General features: G+C 40.9%; 1 protein-coding gene across 1 annotated transcript; it reads right to left on the bottom strand.

Moving 5' to 3' along the window:
• Positions 1–4,565: 4,565 nt before the first annotated feature.
• Positions 4,566–13,040, bottom strand: CKAP4 (cytoskeleton associated protein 4). Its single transcript, XM_070756251.1, has 2 exons — positions 12,420–13,040; positions 4,566–7,179 (listed from the first exon to the last, which is right to left on the bottom strand). Exons 1-2 carry the CDS (start codon positions 12,996–12,998, stop codon positions 5,857–5,859), a joined length of 1,902 nt encoding a protein of 633 aa, XP_070612352.1. The 5' UTR covers positions 12,999–13,040; the 3' UTR covers positions 4,566–5,856.
• Positions 13,041–13,458: the final 418 nt, after the last annotated feature.

The following is a 13,458-nucleotide window of genomic DNA, read 5'->3' as shown; positions in this document are numbered from 1 at the left end:
CTGGAACTTAGTATCCTGATTTCTAGCCTGGTGTCTTAACCACCAGACAAAACTGGCTCTCATATTGATGTGTGGATGCACACCACACGTAATTGCAGTGTTACTGCGAATATGAAGAGAAATGTTTGCAATTACCCCAAATGGTGCGATTTAATGTATTTACAGGCTGTGTTCAAATCAAGACCAGACATCAATCTGGCAAGGATGATTTAATCTGGATTCTTGCATGCAATGGGATTTGAGTAATCCCAATTCTATTATAGAGTTTGAATCCATACACTTCTATGTTGACTCAGGATTCTTGACTCAGGATTAAGAACATAGTTCCCTCTAAGCTGAGCAGTGAGCAATCGCTCACTTAAAAATCATCATCAACTCAGAGTTTTCCAAACCTGCCCAGAAGCCGAGAGGGAAAGAGTGAGAGGGAAGGAGAGAGAGAGGAAGAGAGGAAGAGAGAGAAACAGATAGAAAAAAGAGAGGAAGGAAAAGAGAAAAAAAAAGAGTGGGAGTAAGGAAGAGAGAAAGAAAATCAAAATCTAGTTTGAAACTAGCTCAACTATTTAAGTGGCATTTTGATATTGATAGAGTTGCCCTATTATGAGCTCACTGTTATAGACACACAGTACAGTATTTTATTTTGAAATTCTCTGAGGCAAAACAGGGTGGGTTTTTTATTTATTTGTTTGTTTGTTTGTTTGTTTATTATTTCTGTGCCGCCCAGTCCCAAAGGGACTGCCGCTCAGACAATATACTTTTCCGCCCACCCCAAAAAAAAAATTAGAGGGAACACTGATTAAGAACACCATCATCTAAGACAGGGGTGTGAAACCTGATTTCATTGAGGGTCGCATCAGGGTTGTGTTTGACCTGGGGGGCCAGGATGGGCATGGCAAGGGTGGGTGTGGCCACTTGGACATCACTCGTGTTGGGGGTGCCTCTGGTACCCGAGCGCTCTGCCAGCCAAAATGGGCTCCTGAGCTGTTTTCAGCTGCAATGGCTTCCTGCAACCTTCTACCAATGAAAAGGGAACTCGGGAGACCCACCCACAGCCTCCACAAGTTCCGTTTTCGGCTGCAACAGTGTCCTGTGACCCTCTGCCAGTGAAAAGGGAGCTTGGGAAGGTTGCCTGCGGCCCTCACAAGCTCCATTTTCAGGTGTGATGGCCTCCTGCAACCTTCTGCCAGTGAAAAGATAGTTTGGGAGGGCCACCCGAGCTCCCTTTTTGCTGGCAGAAGCACCATGGATGAATGTGATTGAATGGTTTTAAACGATATGGGTATTTTATCTGTTCATTGGAATTTAATATGTTTAATGGTTTTTAGGATTTTAGTTTTAAATTGGTTTAGTTTAACTTTGTTTTCTATTGTGTTGTTATTATTATTATTATTATTATTATTATTATTATTAATTAGATTTGTATGTCGCCCCTCTTTTATGTTATAAGCCGCCCAGAGTCTCTGGAGAAGGACGGCCTAGAAATCAAAATAATAACTAAATAACTAACTAACTAAATAAACAAACTAAATGTATTTTAAAATTATATTTTATATATTTGCCAAACAAATCAATTTGTTGTAGTGGTTAAAATATTGGACTTAAAACTTTGGAATCCCAGGTCAAGTCAGCCGTTAACCATGGAAATTCAGACCGAATACCAGTAGTTTCATTTTAGATTTCTAGAAAAATAGAAAAATGTACCAAAAGAAACTTTAGTCATCAAAATTGTTTTAGAACCGAGATAATGAATTTGGGAAAAATTGTACATCTAGAATGATTTCCTTCAGGAAGTATGTTCTTTCTTCATCGGAAGCATGGTGGCAGTGGTTAGAAGGCAGTGTTGTAGGCTAACTCTGCCAACAGGCTGGAGTTCGATCTTCACCAGTTCAAGGTTGGCTCAACCTTCCATTCTTCCGAGGTCAGTAAAATGAGGATCCAGATTGTTGGGGGCAAATATGCTGACTCTGTAAACTGCTTCAAGGGCTGTATATTTATTATTATTATTATTATTATTATTATTATTATTATTATTATTACTATTATTATATTTGCATGCCGTCCCTCTCCGGAGACTCGGAGCGGCACTATGAAGCTGTATATACCGTGTTTCCCTGAAAATAAGATCCGTAGATATTTTTTGCCACCAAAAAAGGCACCAGGTCGTATTTTTGGAGAGGAGATGTCATCCACTGACTCACCTCACTTGTGTGCATTATTCCCGGCCTTTTTTCACTGTCAGAGGCTTTCAGCATCTTCTTCTGAGGCAGGCAAAGCTTTCCTGAAGTCTTCTGCAGCCGATAACAGAGCTCCAGATTGATCTGGAGTTGTTATCGGCTAGAGAGGCCTTCAGGAAAACCTTGCTGGCTACAGAAGAAATAGGCCAAGGTGTACGAGGCCTGGCTGCAACTATCCAAAAGGTAGTAAGGCAGTTCCACCACCATCCCCACCCTAGTTTAATTTGGAGTGGACGGGGTCTTAATTAGTACTTATTTTGGAGGTAGTGCTTATATTGGGCGCACGTGTAAAAATCAAGCTAGGATTTACTTTCAAAGCAGGTCGTATTTTCAGGGAAACAGAGTATGTCTAAGTACTATTGCTATCTCCAATGGCAAACAGTGGCTGGAGAAAGTGTATTTCCCCAGTCGAGAAAAATAGTATTCTTGAGTAGAAAGCTTTCAATCTGAAATATTAGTCCCAGAATTCAGATGTTTAGCATATATTTTGAATTTCAGAGAATACGGATGTGTAAAATTTTAATATGTATTTTAAAATACTTAATAGGATTGAATTTCATTTTATAATAATGCAAATTTAGGCAGAAGCAGGTAGAAATTGTTATAATTTAAACACATGCAGGGAACTAAAATAAGAGGATTTTACTGCCCTCTTCCTGTAGAACAATTGCTCCAGCCCATTGTTTGAAACAAAACAGCTGATACTCTAAGTAGTCATGATACCAATGTGTGAAGACAGTGTTGCTCTTCCTATGTCATTTCAACCCACAATTATGAAAAAAAACCCTGGTCTGGGATCTCCCAAGGGAAGAAAATTATCAATGGTATATTTTGTTCCTTTTGGTGATAGGCAATAAAAACTTAGGAGAAGAAAAATTATATATATCTCTGAGACCGCCTTCTGTCGCATGAATCCCAGCGACCGATTAGGTCCCATAGAGTGGGCCTTCTCCGGGTCCCGTCAACTAAACAATGTCGGTTGGCGGGCCCCAGGGGAAGAGCCTTCTCTGTGGCGGCCCCGACTCTCTGGAACCAACTCCCCCCAGAGATTAAAACTGCCCCTACTCTCCCTGCCTTCCGTAAACTCCTTAAAACCCACCTTTGCCGTCAGGCATGGGGGAACTGAAACACCTCCCCCGGGCATGTACAATTTATGCATGGTATGTTTGTGTGTGTGTTTGTTAGTAAAATGGGGTTCTTTTTAAATCTTTTTAAATATTTTAAATTATATTTGGATTTGTCATGAATTGCTGTATTTTGCTGTGAGCCGCCCCGAGTCTGTGGAGAGGGGCGGCATACAAATCTAAATAATAAATAAATAAAATAAATAAATAAATTATTTCCCAACTCAATCCAAGTTAGTCTTGGTCTCCTCCCCATCAAACATTACATATGAAGCCATGCCTTACTACAAAATCTGTACAAGTAGTCCTTGATTTAAAACTGCTTGTTTAGTGACCATTCGAAGTTGCAACAACATTTTTTAAAAAATGACTTATGACCATTTTTCACACTTACGAGAGCTGCAGTGACTCATTTAACAATTGTGGCAGGAAAGATTGTTAGATGGGACAAAAATCACTTAACTGTTTCACTTAGCAACAGAAATTTTGGGCTCAATTACGGCCGTAAAGTCTAGGAATACCTGTATTTTAAATACTGGAATGCAGAGTACAATATCTTTTTAGCTAAGTGAAAGCTGTTTTATGAGTGGCTGGTATACATGGCTAAATATCCAGATTCACATTTCTTATTAAGCCATGTTTTATTCTAAGCAGTTTAAAACAAGCCAAGATGGCCACATTCACATTTAACATTGAGCCATAAACTATTGTCAAATGCACAATGTTCACCAAACATATAAAACGGAAGTTTAAAAAAATATGCCATGGTTTAGCTCAATGTATGAAATGTCTTGAACTGATTATCTTTATTACATTCACCCTTTTACTAGCTAATTAATCCATCCCACAACTAGATTTACTATGTATATAAAATAGTTTATATTATATTATAATATTATATTGTATTTATTTTCTCAGAATAATAAACCTTCAGAAAAGAGTAATGCAACCTATTCTTGTATTATAAAAATGTTACTATTTTGGGTCTAGCTGTATGTAATGCCACTTTGCAGACAAATAACATTTTAAAAATGGTGAGTAGAAATAGATGCATGAATCCCAACTGAGTCCATGACAGTTTCAATAGTAGCAGTTATTTATTAAGCAAAACCTAAGGGCTCAAAAAAACTAATAATACAACTTACGTGTTTTTGGCCTCAAAACTAGAAATTACTCCGTTTTCCTCAACACTTGAAAAAAAATGGCTGACTACAACCAGAATAAGTATTTATTCAAATTACACATACCAAGAAAATTATTTCACAGCCAACTACACAGTCATTCAAGATTCACAAGAGACAATAAAAGCACTCTCAAAAAATAATGACTTGATCTCAATACAAGGCATCGTTCTGGTTTTTAAGGCATTGTATCTCTACAGAAGCAGTTACTGAATACACTGCTTATGTTATAAATGGTTACTGCACACCTTGTCTGCTTCTCTTACCTGTTGGCTTTACTACAGATGCTATGGGCATTTTTTGTATCGTCGTCTTCTGTTTATCTTTCTCAACAATTATGTATAAATCAACAGAAGAACTTTCTAAAGAAGACAAACAAGAATCCACCCAACTGTAAAACTCAGTGGTTCTGTAAAAGGAACATTATGAATCTCTCTTCTTTGAAGAATTACTCAAATCCAAAGGTAGTTTTTAATGTATTGGACTTTTAAAATAATTCATCCTAGTCAGTAATTGGAAGACCATAAGGCACTTAAGACTGGATGTCACTGTTGCATCTTATATTACAAGGAAAATGCTAAATGCAGTAAACAATTCTGTTTTTATTGCCCTTTGTTCTTTGGGGGGAGGTATGTTCCATGTTTGGCGTCTTCCCCCTGCCCCCATTTTCATTTTCCTACTTTGACCCCATACATCTTGGCACCAATGAACAAAGTTCTATCCAATACTGCCAATGTTTACTGCCTCTGGACACATCAAAAGCACCTTTGGTTTTGTTGTGGAATGGCTATGTTGGCGAGCATGGATTATGGAAGAATCCAATTTCAAATGTGACTATTCCATACAATAATTTTCATATGAATACTCGTATCATATATAATTACAGCCCTTTGTGTATTTTAATTAATACATAGAATCTTCTATGATTGGCTGCTTTATTTCAATGGTAGAAGACTGGTGTATGCAATATAATGCATACATATATTGGTTTTCAAAGGAGTGGAACAGTTTTTGAGCATAATGTTGCCTCCTTGTTTGTTAAATTAAAAAGACAATGGCCATCATAATTTGCTTCTTGGGTCCACATCCTTGCCCAGTATACTACAGATTAAGCTGCAGAAACAAATTAATTTGTCCTAGCAATTAAAGTAGTAGAAATAATAGAACCTATCTAAGTGGATTGTTTTAACACTTTTTCCAGAGATATCAATAGCTCAATTTCCAGTCCACCAACTTCCCTAACAACAAAACAGCAAAGCTCCTTTGGACTAGGAAAACAATTTCTCTTTTTGTACTTCAGACATGCTCAATACTCAATACTCAAACCATATCATGGATATCTTCCATTTTAACAAACAACCTGTCCAAGTCGTTCCTTATGTCATCTAAGGAATCCTTCATTGTCTGCACATTGTTCTCGTTGGTTTCAATTTTCACTGAGTAAGCAACTAAACTGTCAACTGCTGTCCTAAGCATTTTTAAGTCAGATTCTACCTGACCAAGAGATGATCGCAGGTCATCAACAGAATCTTTAACAGAAGACAGTTCTGCCTTCTTATCTCCAGACTGCCCTACTTGCATTGAAGGCTTTTCTCGGTCCAGCAAAGCAAGAACTTGTTTCTGGATATGATCGAGTGAATCAGCATTATTTGGTAGATCATTCAGACTTCTCCTTAGTTCATCAACATCACCGTAGATTGAGAGCTGTGCTTCCCCAAGGCTCCTCACAGTATCGGTCAATGATCGTATATCATTTTCTATAGTACTCTGGACAGAACCTAGACTTTCTTCTAATGCAGCTAGCTTAGTGTCATATTTGAAACTAAAAGGTTCTTTTCCTTCTGTGTTCTGTGCAAATGATGTTGGAGCTTGAACATTCTCTTCTATGGACCTGAGCCTGGATTCCAATTCTTTATTGCTCTTCTGCAGACTTTCTATGTCATCTTTGGAGAATGCATAACTATCTTGTATACCATCAGAAGACTTGATGTGCATCAATCCATCATTGAGTTTCTTCAGCTCCAATGGAAGGTGAGAAAGCGATTCTTCTGCTTTAAGAACTTTCTCTTCTAAAGTCTGTAATGAAAGGCGCTCTGTATCAGCAACTTCTTTAAACTTCTCATGTTCCTGTTTGAGGTTGACAAGTGCTTTAACTTCAGACAGAACATCAGATTCCATCAAATCTATGGTACTTTGCAAGGTTTCTATGGTCTTCCCTTTGGCTATCAAGGATCTCTGCATCTCATCAACTGTGTCTTTCAAAACCTGAAGGTCATGTTTGTATGTTTCTGCTTCACCAAGTGAAGCCACCTTGTTTTTAACTTCATTGATTTCGTCTTGGCTCTTTTTCTGGATATGTGTGAATTCAGCAATATTATCGTTTATAGATCTTGTAAGCTCTGTCAACCTTTCTTCCACCGTGTTTTCTAGTGATGTGAAGTCTTTTTCTCTGGCATCTTTTACAACATGAATACCATCAGACAAATCTTTAAGGATTTCATTTTGTAGTTTCTGGAGAACTTCACCAATGCGACTGATTTCACTTTCCCCTTGTTTAACAATCTTTTCGGTGATTTCTTGTTTTTGCTGAGCATTTTTCAATGTCAATTCAAAGCCACCAAAAGCAGACTGGAAAGACTGCACCTATAAAAGAAATTGAATGATAGAAATAAATTAATAAGTTAAGGTTAGCTTAGCCTATGTTCTACATAGGAAGATCAGTAACTAAGACATCAGACATGATACATCAAAGTAAATGACTTAAATACATATATATTTATAATATGGTTTAGTGATCTGATTAAAAGTTTTAATAGCTTTCTACTTGTGATATTATTTGTATTCCAATCAGATTTGTATTCTTTTATAGTAACCAACTTCCATTATCAAAGATTTTGATGGAAATAAAAAGCAATAGGAGAATAAAGAATGCCATTTTTTAAATGGAGTGTAAAATGTTCATAATCCGATTTTGTACCAATAGCTAGATTTTGTGCTGCAGATTCACATGGAATATGCATGAAAGGCAGGTTACAATACAGTAATACCTCGTCTTACAAACCTAATTGGTTCCAGGGGGAGGTTCGTAAGACGAAAAGTTCGTAAGACGAAACATTGTTTCCCATAGGAAACAATGTAAAATCCATTAATCCGTGGAACGGAAAAAAAACACGCAAAAAACCGCCGCCGCCCGGCTGTCACCTTTTGAAACAGCCGGGGGTGCTTCCCAGCGTCCTCCTGAACCCGAACGCCAAACCCGAACTTCCTGGTTCGGCATTCAGGAGGCCTCCAAGAAGCCCCCCGGCTGTTTTAAAAGGTGACAGCTGGGCGGCAGGGCTTCCCAGCAGCTTCCCGAACCCGAACTTTTGCCAAACTTCCGGGTTCAGCGTTCGGGAGGCCGCTGGAAAGCCCCGCCGCCCGGCTGTCACCTTTTAAAACAGCCGGGGGGCTTCTCGGAGGCCTCCCAAACGCCGAACATGGAAGTTCGGGTTTGGCGTTTGGGTTCAGGAGGCTGCTTGGAAGCCCCCCGGCTGTTTCAAAAAGTGACAGCCGGTCGGCGGGGTTTCTTGGCGGCGGCAGCAGCGGGTTCGTAAGAAGAAACAAGTTCCTAAGAAGAGGCAAAAATTTTCTGAACCCCGGGTTCGTATCTCGGGTTGTTCGTAAGACGAGGGGTTCGTATCATGAGGTACCACTGTATAGGGAAAGTATTGCAACATCAGGATTACCAGATCTGGGCTGAAAAAACATAACCACCTCTAGATGGCAGGACAGGGACAAGAAACTAACATTTCCTCTTAAAGTATTTGTTGGTTGTCCATATTATTAGATATGCAACAAGGAAAGAAATAAAAGCTTGGAATATGGGTGGGAGGAGGAGGAAGAAGAAGAGGAGGAGGACAGTCGCTGCTGAAGGAAGAAGGTGAGTTGTGAGGAATAAAAAAAATCCAAAACTTTAAGGCTTAAAAAAAAAGAGGGACTCTGAGGCAGCGAGGAAGAGCACGCACCTCCCATAGACCCATCACGAGGCTGCCTGTCATAGACTGTGCCAGAGAGAGAAACCCAGTCAGGCGAGAGGGGCGAACCTTCTGCTCCTTTGACCAAAAGGCAGCTGCTGCTGCTGCTACTATTGCTACATGCTTCCTCTTCCTTCCCATGCTTAAGGGTTCCCCTCTTCTCTCGCTCACTCGCTTTGTAGCCAGTGCCTTTCCTTCACTGTGGTGACTCATCGGTTTGGCTGAAGCCAATTTGATCCAGCCGGGGCCAAGCACCCCCTTTTGCCTTTCTGAACCCAGACGCTCCAGAAGGCAACCTCACGCCAGGTGTATGGGAGGCAGCGCGAGGGAGTCACCACAGTGAAGTGGTTTATTCCCTCTCCAAACGCCCAGAGAAAAGAAAATGCTCCGTTCGCTCTGGGCTACCCAGAGTGAAGGGAGCATTTCTTTTCTCTGGGCGCTGGCAGAGGTTTCTTCCCTATCCAAGTGCCCAGAGAAAGGAAAATTCTTTGTTCGCTCTAGACTGCCAAAACCTCCTTAAGCACCACCGAAAGGCTCCTCTGGCAGCCCAGAAAAGCCCAAGATGGCCGGGATTAAAGGGGGGATGGCTGAAAACTGGCTGGGCCTTCATGCTGCTTTCAAATTTCCTGGGAAATTTTTCCGGGCTCAGGTTAAGTAGAAAATGGTTCTTAAGAAGAGGCAAAAAAATCTTGAACATCCGGTTTTTATCTAGAAACGTTCTTAAGTAGAGGCGTTCCTAGGTAGAGGTACCTCTGTACTTATATCACAAAACTAGATTACTTGTAGAACCTCTTGTGATATTTGCTCATCTCATTAACTCTTCTAGGATAGGCATGCTCTGGGTGCCCACTGTTTGAAACAGAGTCACCTGTATGTCTTCCCTTTGTGTCTCTTGTCCTAAAAAACAACTCACTCCTCCACCCATGACAAATAGATGGTCCGGATTCTGGTAATCTTCCAGAAGGTCTTGAATATTTGTTTTTTCCTCAGGCATTGAGACCAGGATGTCAGTTGAGCCTGACAGTCTTTTATGTACTATTAGTTGCCCTTATGCATTAAGTTGAAAGGAATAGTTTTATAAATTCTATAAACAAACAAATAGGATAATAATATAGTAGCTATGGTTTATGTTTTGTAACAAATATGACCGTTTCTATCTACTGATATTATTTGCAGAAGACTTAGATGAATTTTGGGCTCTTGCTTGCTTTATCAGTAATATAAACAGAATGAATCTCTTGCCTTGTCCTAGATTCAACTAAAATCAGAAAAAAATCAGAATCAGCAAAAATGTGAGCTGCACTGGATTTACATGCACCACAAATCTGGGCACATAATTCTTTAACCCTCAATCACACAGTACTGCACCAGAAAACTACACTCTGCTTCAAATCTACCTGTGTCATAATTTCACTAAACCAGCATTTTGCAACCTCAGCAGCTTTAATATGTACTATATGGACTGTCCAGGGAATTCTGGGAGTTGAAGTCCATAGTAGGTTAAGAAACTGCTCTAAATAGAATGTAAGAGAGTTTTCAAGGCTTGAAAGCATCAGGTAAAAAAAAATTCCTGTAACTCCTCATCAATAATGGACAGTGATAGAAAACTGACTGTTCAAGTGAACTTTTAAAATAATGATCTTATAGAACCCTATATTGGAAGTTCTAAAAACTTTTTTAAAAACAGTTTGAAAAAACCCTAGGAACTTTGATTTTCTAAGGCTTATATCATGGTTGCAAACAGAACAAATTGAAAGATAACCACTAGATACTATGGCTACCTAAAATACTGTTCTCAACTATATGGTGAAGCTATGCCTTCCTCATCCCAAAACTGCAATTCCCAAGTGGCCTTTGAGCAGAAATTTAGAAGCCAATTACTGTAAATCCAACACCTCAAAAGAACCACTGATTTAAATTACTTAAAAATGAAACCTCACTGAACAGAGCAATCTGTTGCCCACAAACTTCCTCTATAGCTTTGCTGCGCAATCTATAATTTGTTCACAGAAATCTTGGGAGACTTCCTCTTACAAAAAGTTAAATGGGTATTAAATTAAAATAAATATCCATATAGTTAAGTGGAAAGTCATATTCTATTCCACTTTACACAAAATGGGCCACTCCTGCGTTAATGGCTTTGAGTTCCCTGTAATTTGCCCACAATAAAGCCAAGTATTGGAATTGGTCCAATAACTCCCAAGGGCACCATTTTGGGAAATGCATTCAATTATCTTATGAATGAATCCTCAGTACTTATTTGCAAACACTGCAATGTTAAACTTTTGTAGTCAAGATTCAAATATATTTTGTTATGGCTCAGAAAAACTCAGGCAGCGTTGGGTTAGACATTCCCAAGACTTCTTTGGCTGCAATTCCAAAACAGTAAATATTACTTGGTCGGCTTTGAGAAAAATTGTATATTTTTTTACTCTCCAATTTTCTACCGCAAACAGTAAAAAACTAGAAAATCTAGTGAACCCCCAACTACGTGAGAAATCCATTGTCTGGACATACTGGTCTGGCAAAGATTAAAAAAGCATCCCAAATGATCAGAAAACAATCCATAGTTAATCCTTAGCAATTATATGTCGTCGTCTCCACCACCCAGGACTTTAACTTTATTGCCTGGCTATTCTCTGCAACGCCATGCTGCACATTATTGCTCGCGGCGCATGGCCTGCACGTGCTAAAACGTGGCAACGCTCCTTGGGAAGAAAATCTTTTTTTTTTGAATGGGCCAAAGCAAATCCCACCACTTTCAACCCAAATAACCAAGAGAGAGCCCATCGGCAGCCTTTCTTTCTTTTTCTTTCTTTCTTTCTTCCTTCATCTCTTTTTCTTCCTTCTTTCTCCTTCCTTTTCTTTCTTGCTCTCCTTCCTTTCCTTTATCTTTCTCTCTCTCCCTTTCCTTCTTGTTATCTTTCTTTCTTCTTTCTTTCCTTCTTTCTTTGTCTTTTTCTTTCTTTTTTCTCCTTCCTTTCCTTTATCTCTTTCCCTTCCTTCTTTCTTCTTTCTTTGTATTTCTTTTCTTTCTCCTTCCTTTTCTTTCTTGCTCTCTCCTTCCTTTCCTTTATCTTTCTCTCCCTTCTTTTCCTTCCTTCTTCTCTTTCTTTCTTTCCTTCTTTCTTTGTCTCTTTTTCTTTCTTTTCTTTCTCCTTACTCTCCTTTATCTCCCTTCCTTTCCTTTCTTCCATCCTTTTTTCTTTGTGCATTTCTTTTTCTTTCTCCTTCCTTTTCTTTTTTACTCACTCCTTTCTTTCCTTCCTCTTAACTTTCTCTCTCTCTTCCTTCCTTGATTGTCAAACATATATAGGATAGTAGTAGTTTGTATAAACGTAAGTAAAAAGTAGAGAATCTCAGGAGAAGGGCAGCCTAGAAATCGAAATAATAAAATAAAATAAACGATAAGAGGACAGTAGGACAAGGACGGTAGGCACAGCGGTGCTCTTATGCACGCCCCTTACAGACCTCTTAGAAACGGGGAGAGGTCAACTATAGACAATCTAAGGTTAAAGTTTTTCGGTTTGGAGAAAGGGTGGAGAAGGTGCCTTCTCCACCTTCCTCCGCGAAAAGACAACTTTCAAGTGCCACCCGCTCGGAGATGCAAAGCCTTCTTCCTTCGGCGCGGTTGCTTCAGTCGAGCAAATTTGGCGGCGTTTTCAAGCCACGCGAAGAAATATCGCCGCAGAACTGCCAGCAAATCCTAGGCAAAAATGGGGCGGGGGGAGAGATATGATGGGGTGACTTCTGTTCTGACCGCCGCACCCCACCCCCACCCCACATACACGCAGGCTCCAAAAGGCCTCGAAAGGCCTTCCTCCCCCGGGAAGAAACGTTTTATTCCTTTCATCATCCCACCCATCTTACTTTTTGCACGGCGTCCGCCAAGGTACGGGACAGCTCTTCACGCTGCCGGGCGAAGCTTTCCTGCCTCAGGCTGAGCTGGCCGACTTCCCCCAGAAGGTGATGGACGTAATAGCCCGAAGCTGCAGCGGCCGCCAAGAAAGTCACCGACAGAAGAACGTTCAGGACGGCGCCGCAGCTGCAGGACGAGGCGGCTTTGCCCCCGCCGGACGGCGAAGAAGAGCCCCCTTTGCCGCGGGCCGGGGGCGGCGGCGGCTGGTGCTGCTTCTTCGCCACGTCATCGGCTTGGTTGGAATGGGCCCCCTTTTCGGAAGAAGCGGGGCCGCCGCTGTTCTTGCCGCTCCTTTGTTTGGCCGCCGAGGATGACATACTTAATAACGCGGCCCCGTGGATTCCTTCTCGTGCTCCGAATAAGGCCGCGCGCCGGAGGGAGATGGGAGAGAGGCTTTCACTAAGGCACGCTAGGAGGCCGCGCGGGGAGCGAAACGACTGGAGCTGGCAGGAGGGTCTGCTGCTCCATTCAATTTCGGCAACAACGGGAGAGGCGGGAGGGGAAGGCACGGGAATTCGGGCGGGCTTCATTCATCCCCGCCCTGCCCAACGGCCGGCGCCGCCTCCCGAGTTCCATAAAACGCAGGGGTGGGAAGAAGAGCGACTGCCACGCACGCTGATCGAGAGGAGGAGGGAAAAAAGGATGGCCCGGGAGCTGCATTTCCTGCGCCCGGAGCTTTGTGCATGTTTGCCTCCAGCTTGGGCCAAAAAGGGCCAAAAAGTGATGTGGAATCTCCTGTCCCTATTTCTCCCCCCCAACCCCCCCCCCCCCTCATCTAAGTTTCTGGAGTTTTTATTTTATTTTTATATTTATACTTATACTTGTCAAACAAGTATAGAATTTATTTATTTATTGGACTTGTATGCCACCCCTCTCCTTGGACTGGGGCGGCTCACAACATATCAATAGGAAACAATATATAAATACAGTACATCTAAATCAAATTAACATAAATAATTAGTTTAAAACAGGCTCAAACTCAACCCTGAC

This window comes from Erythrolamprus reginae, chromosome 6 (genome assembly GCF_031021105.1).
Source record: "Erythrolamprus reginae isolate rEryReg1 chromosome 6, rEryReg1.hap1, whole genome shotgun sequence".
Lineage (NCBI taxonomy): Eukaryota > Metazoa > Chordata > Lepidosauria > Squamata > Dipsadidae > Erythrolamprus > Erythrolamprus reginae.
This window is presented reverse-complemented; position numbering and strand designations above follow the sequence as displayed.

Coding starts and splice junctions, on each gene's coding strand:
- CKAP4 (XM_070756251.1), bottom strand. CDS start 12,998: ATGAAGCCCGCCCGAATTCCCGTGCCTTCCCCTCCCGCCTCTCCCGTT. Junction 7,180..12,419: donor TGGCGGACGCCGTGCAAAAA/GTAAGATGGGTG, acceptor TTTCTTTTATAG/GTGCAGTCTTTCCAGTCTGC.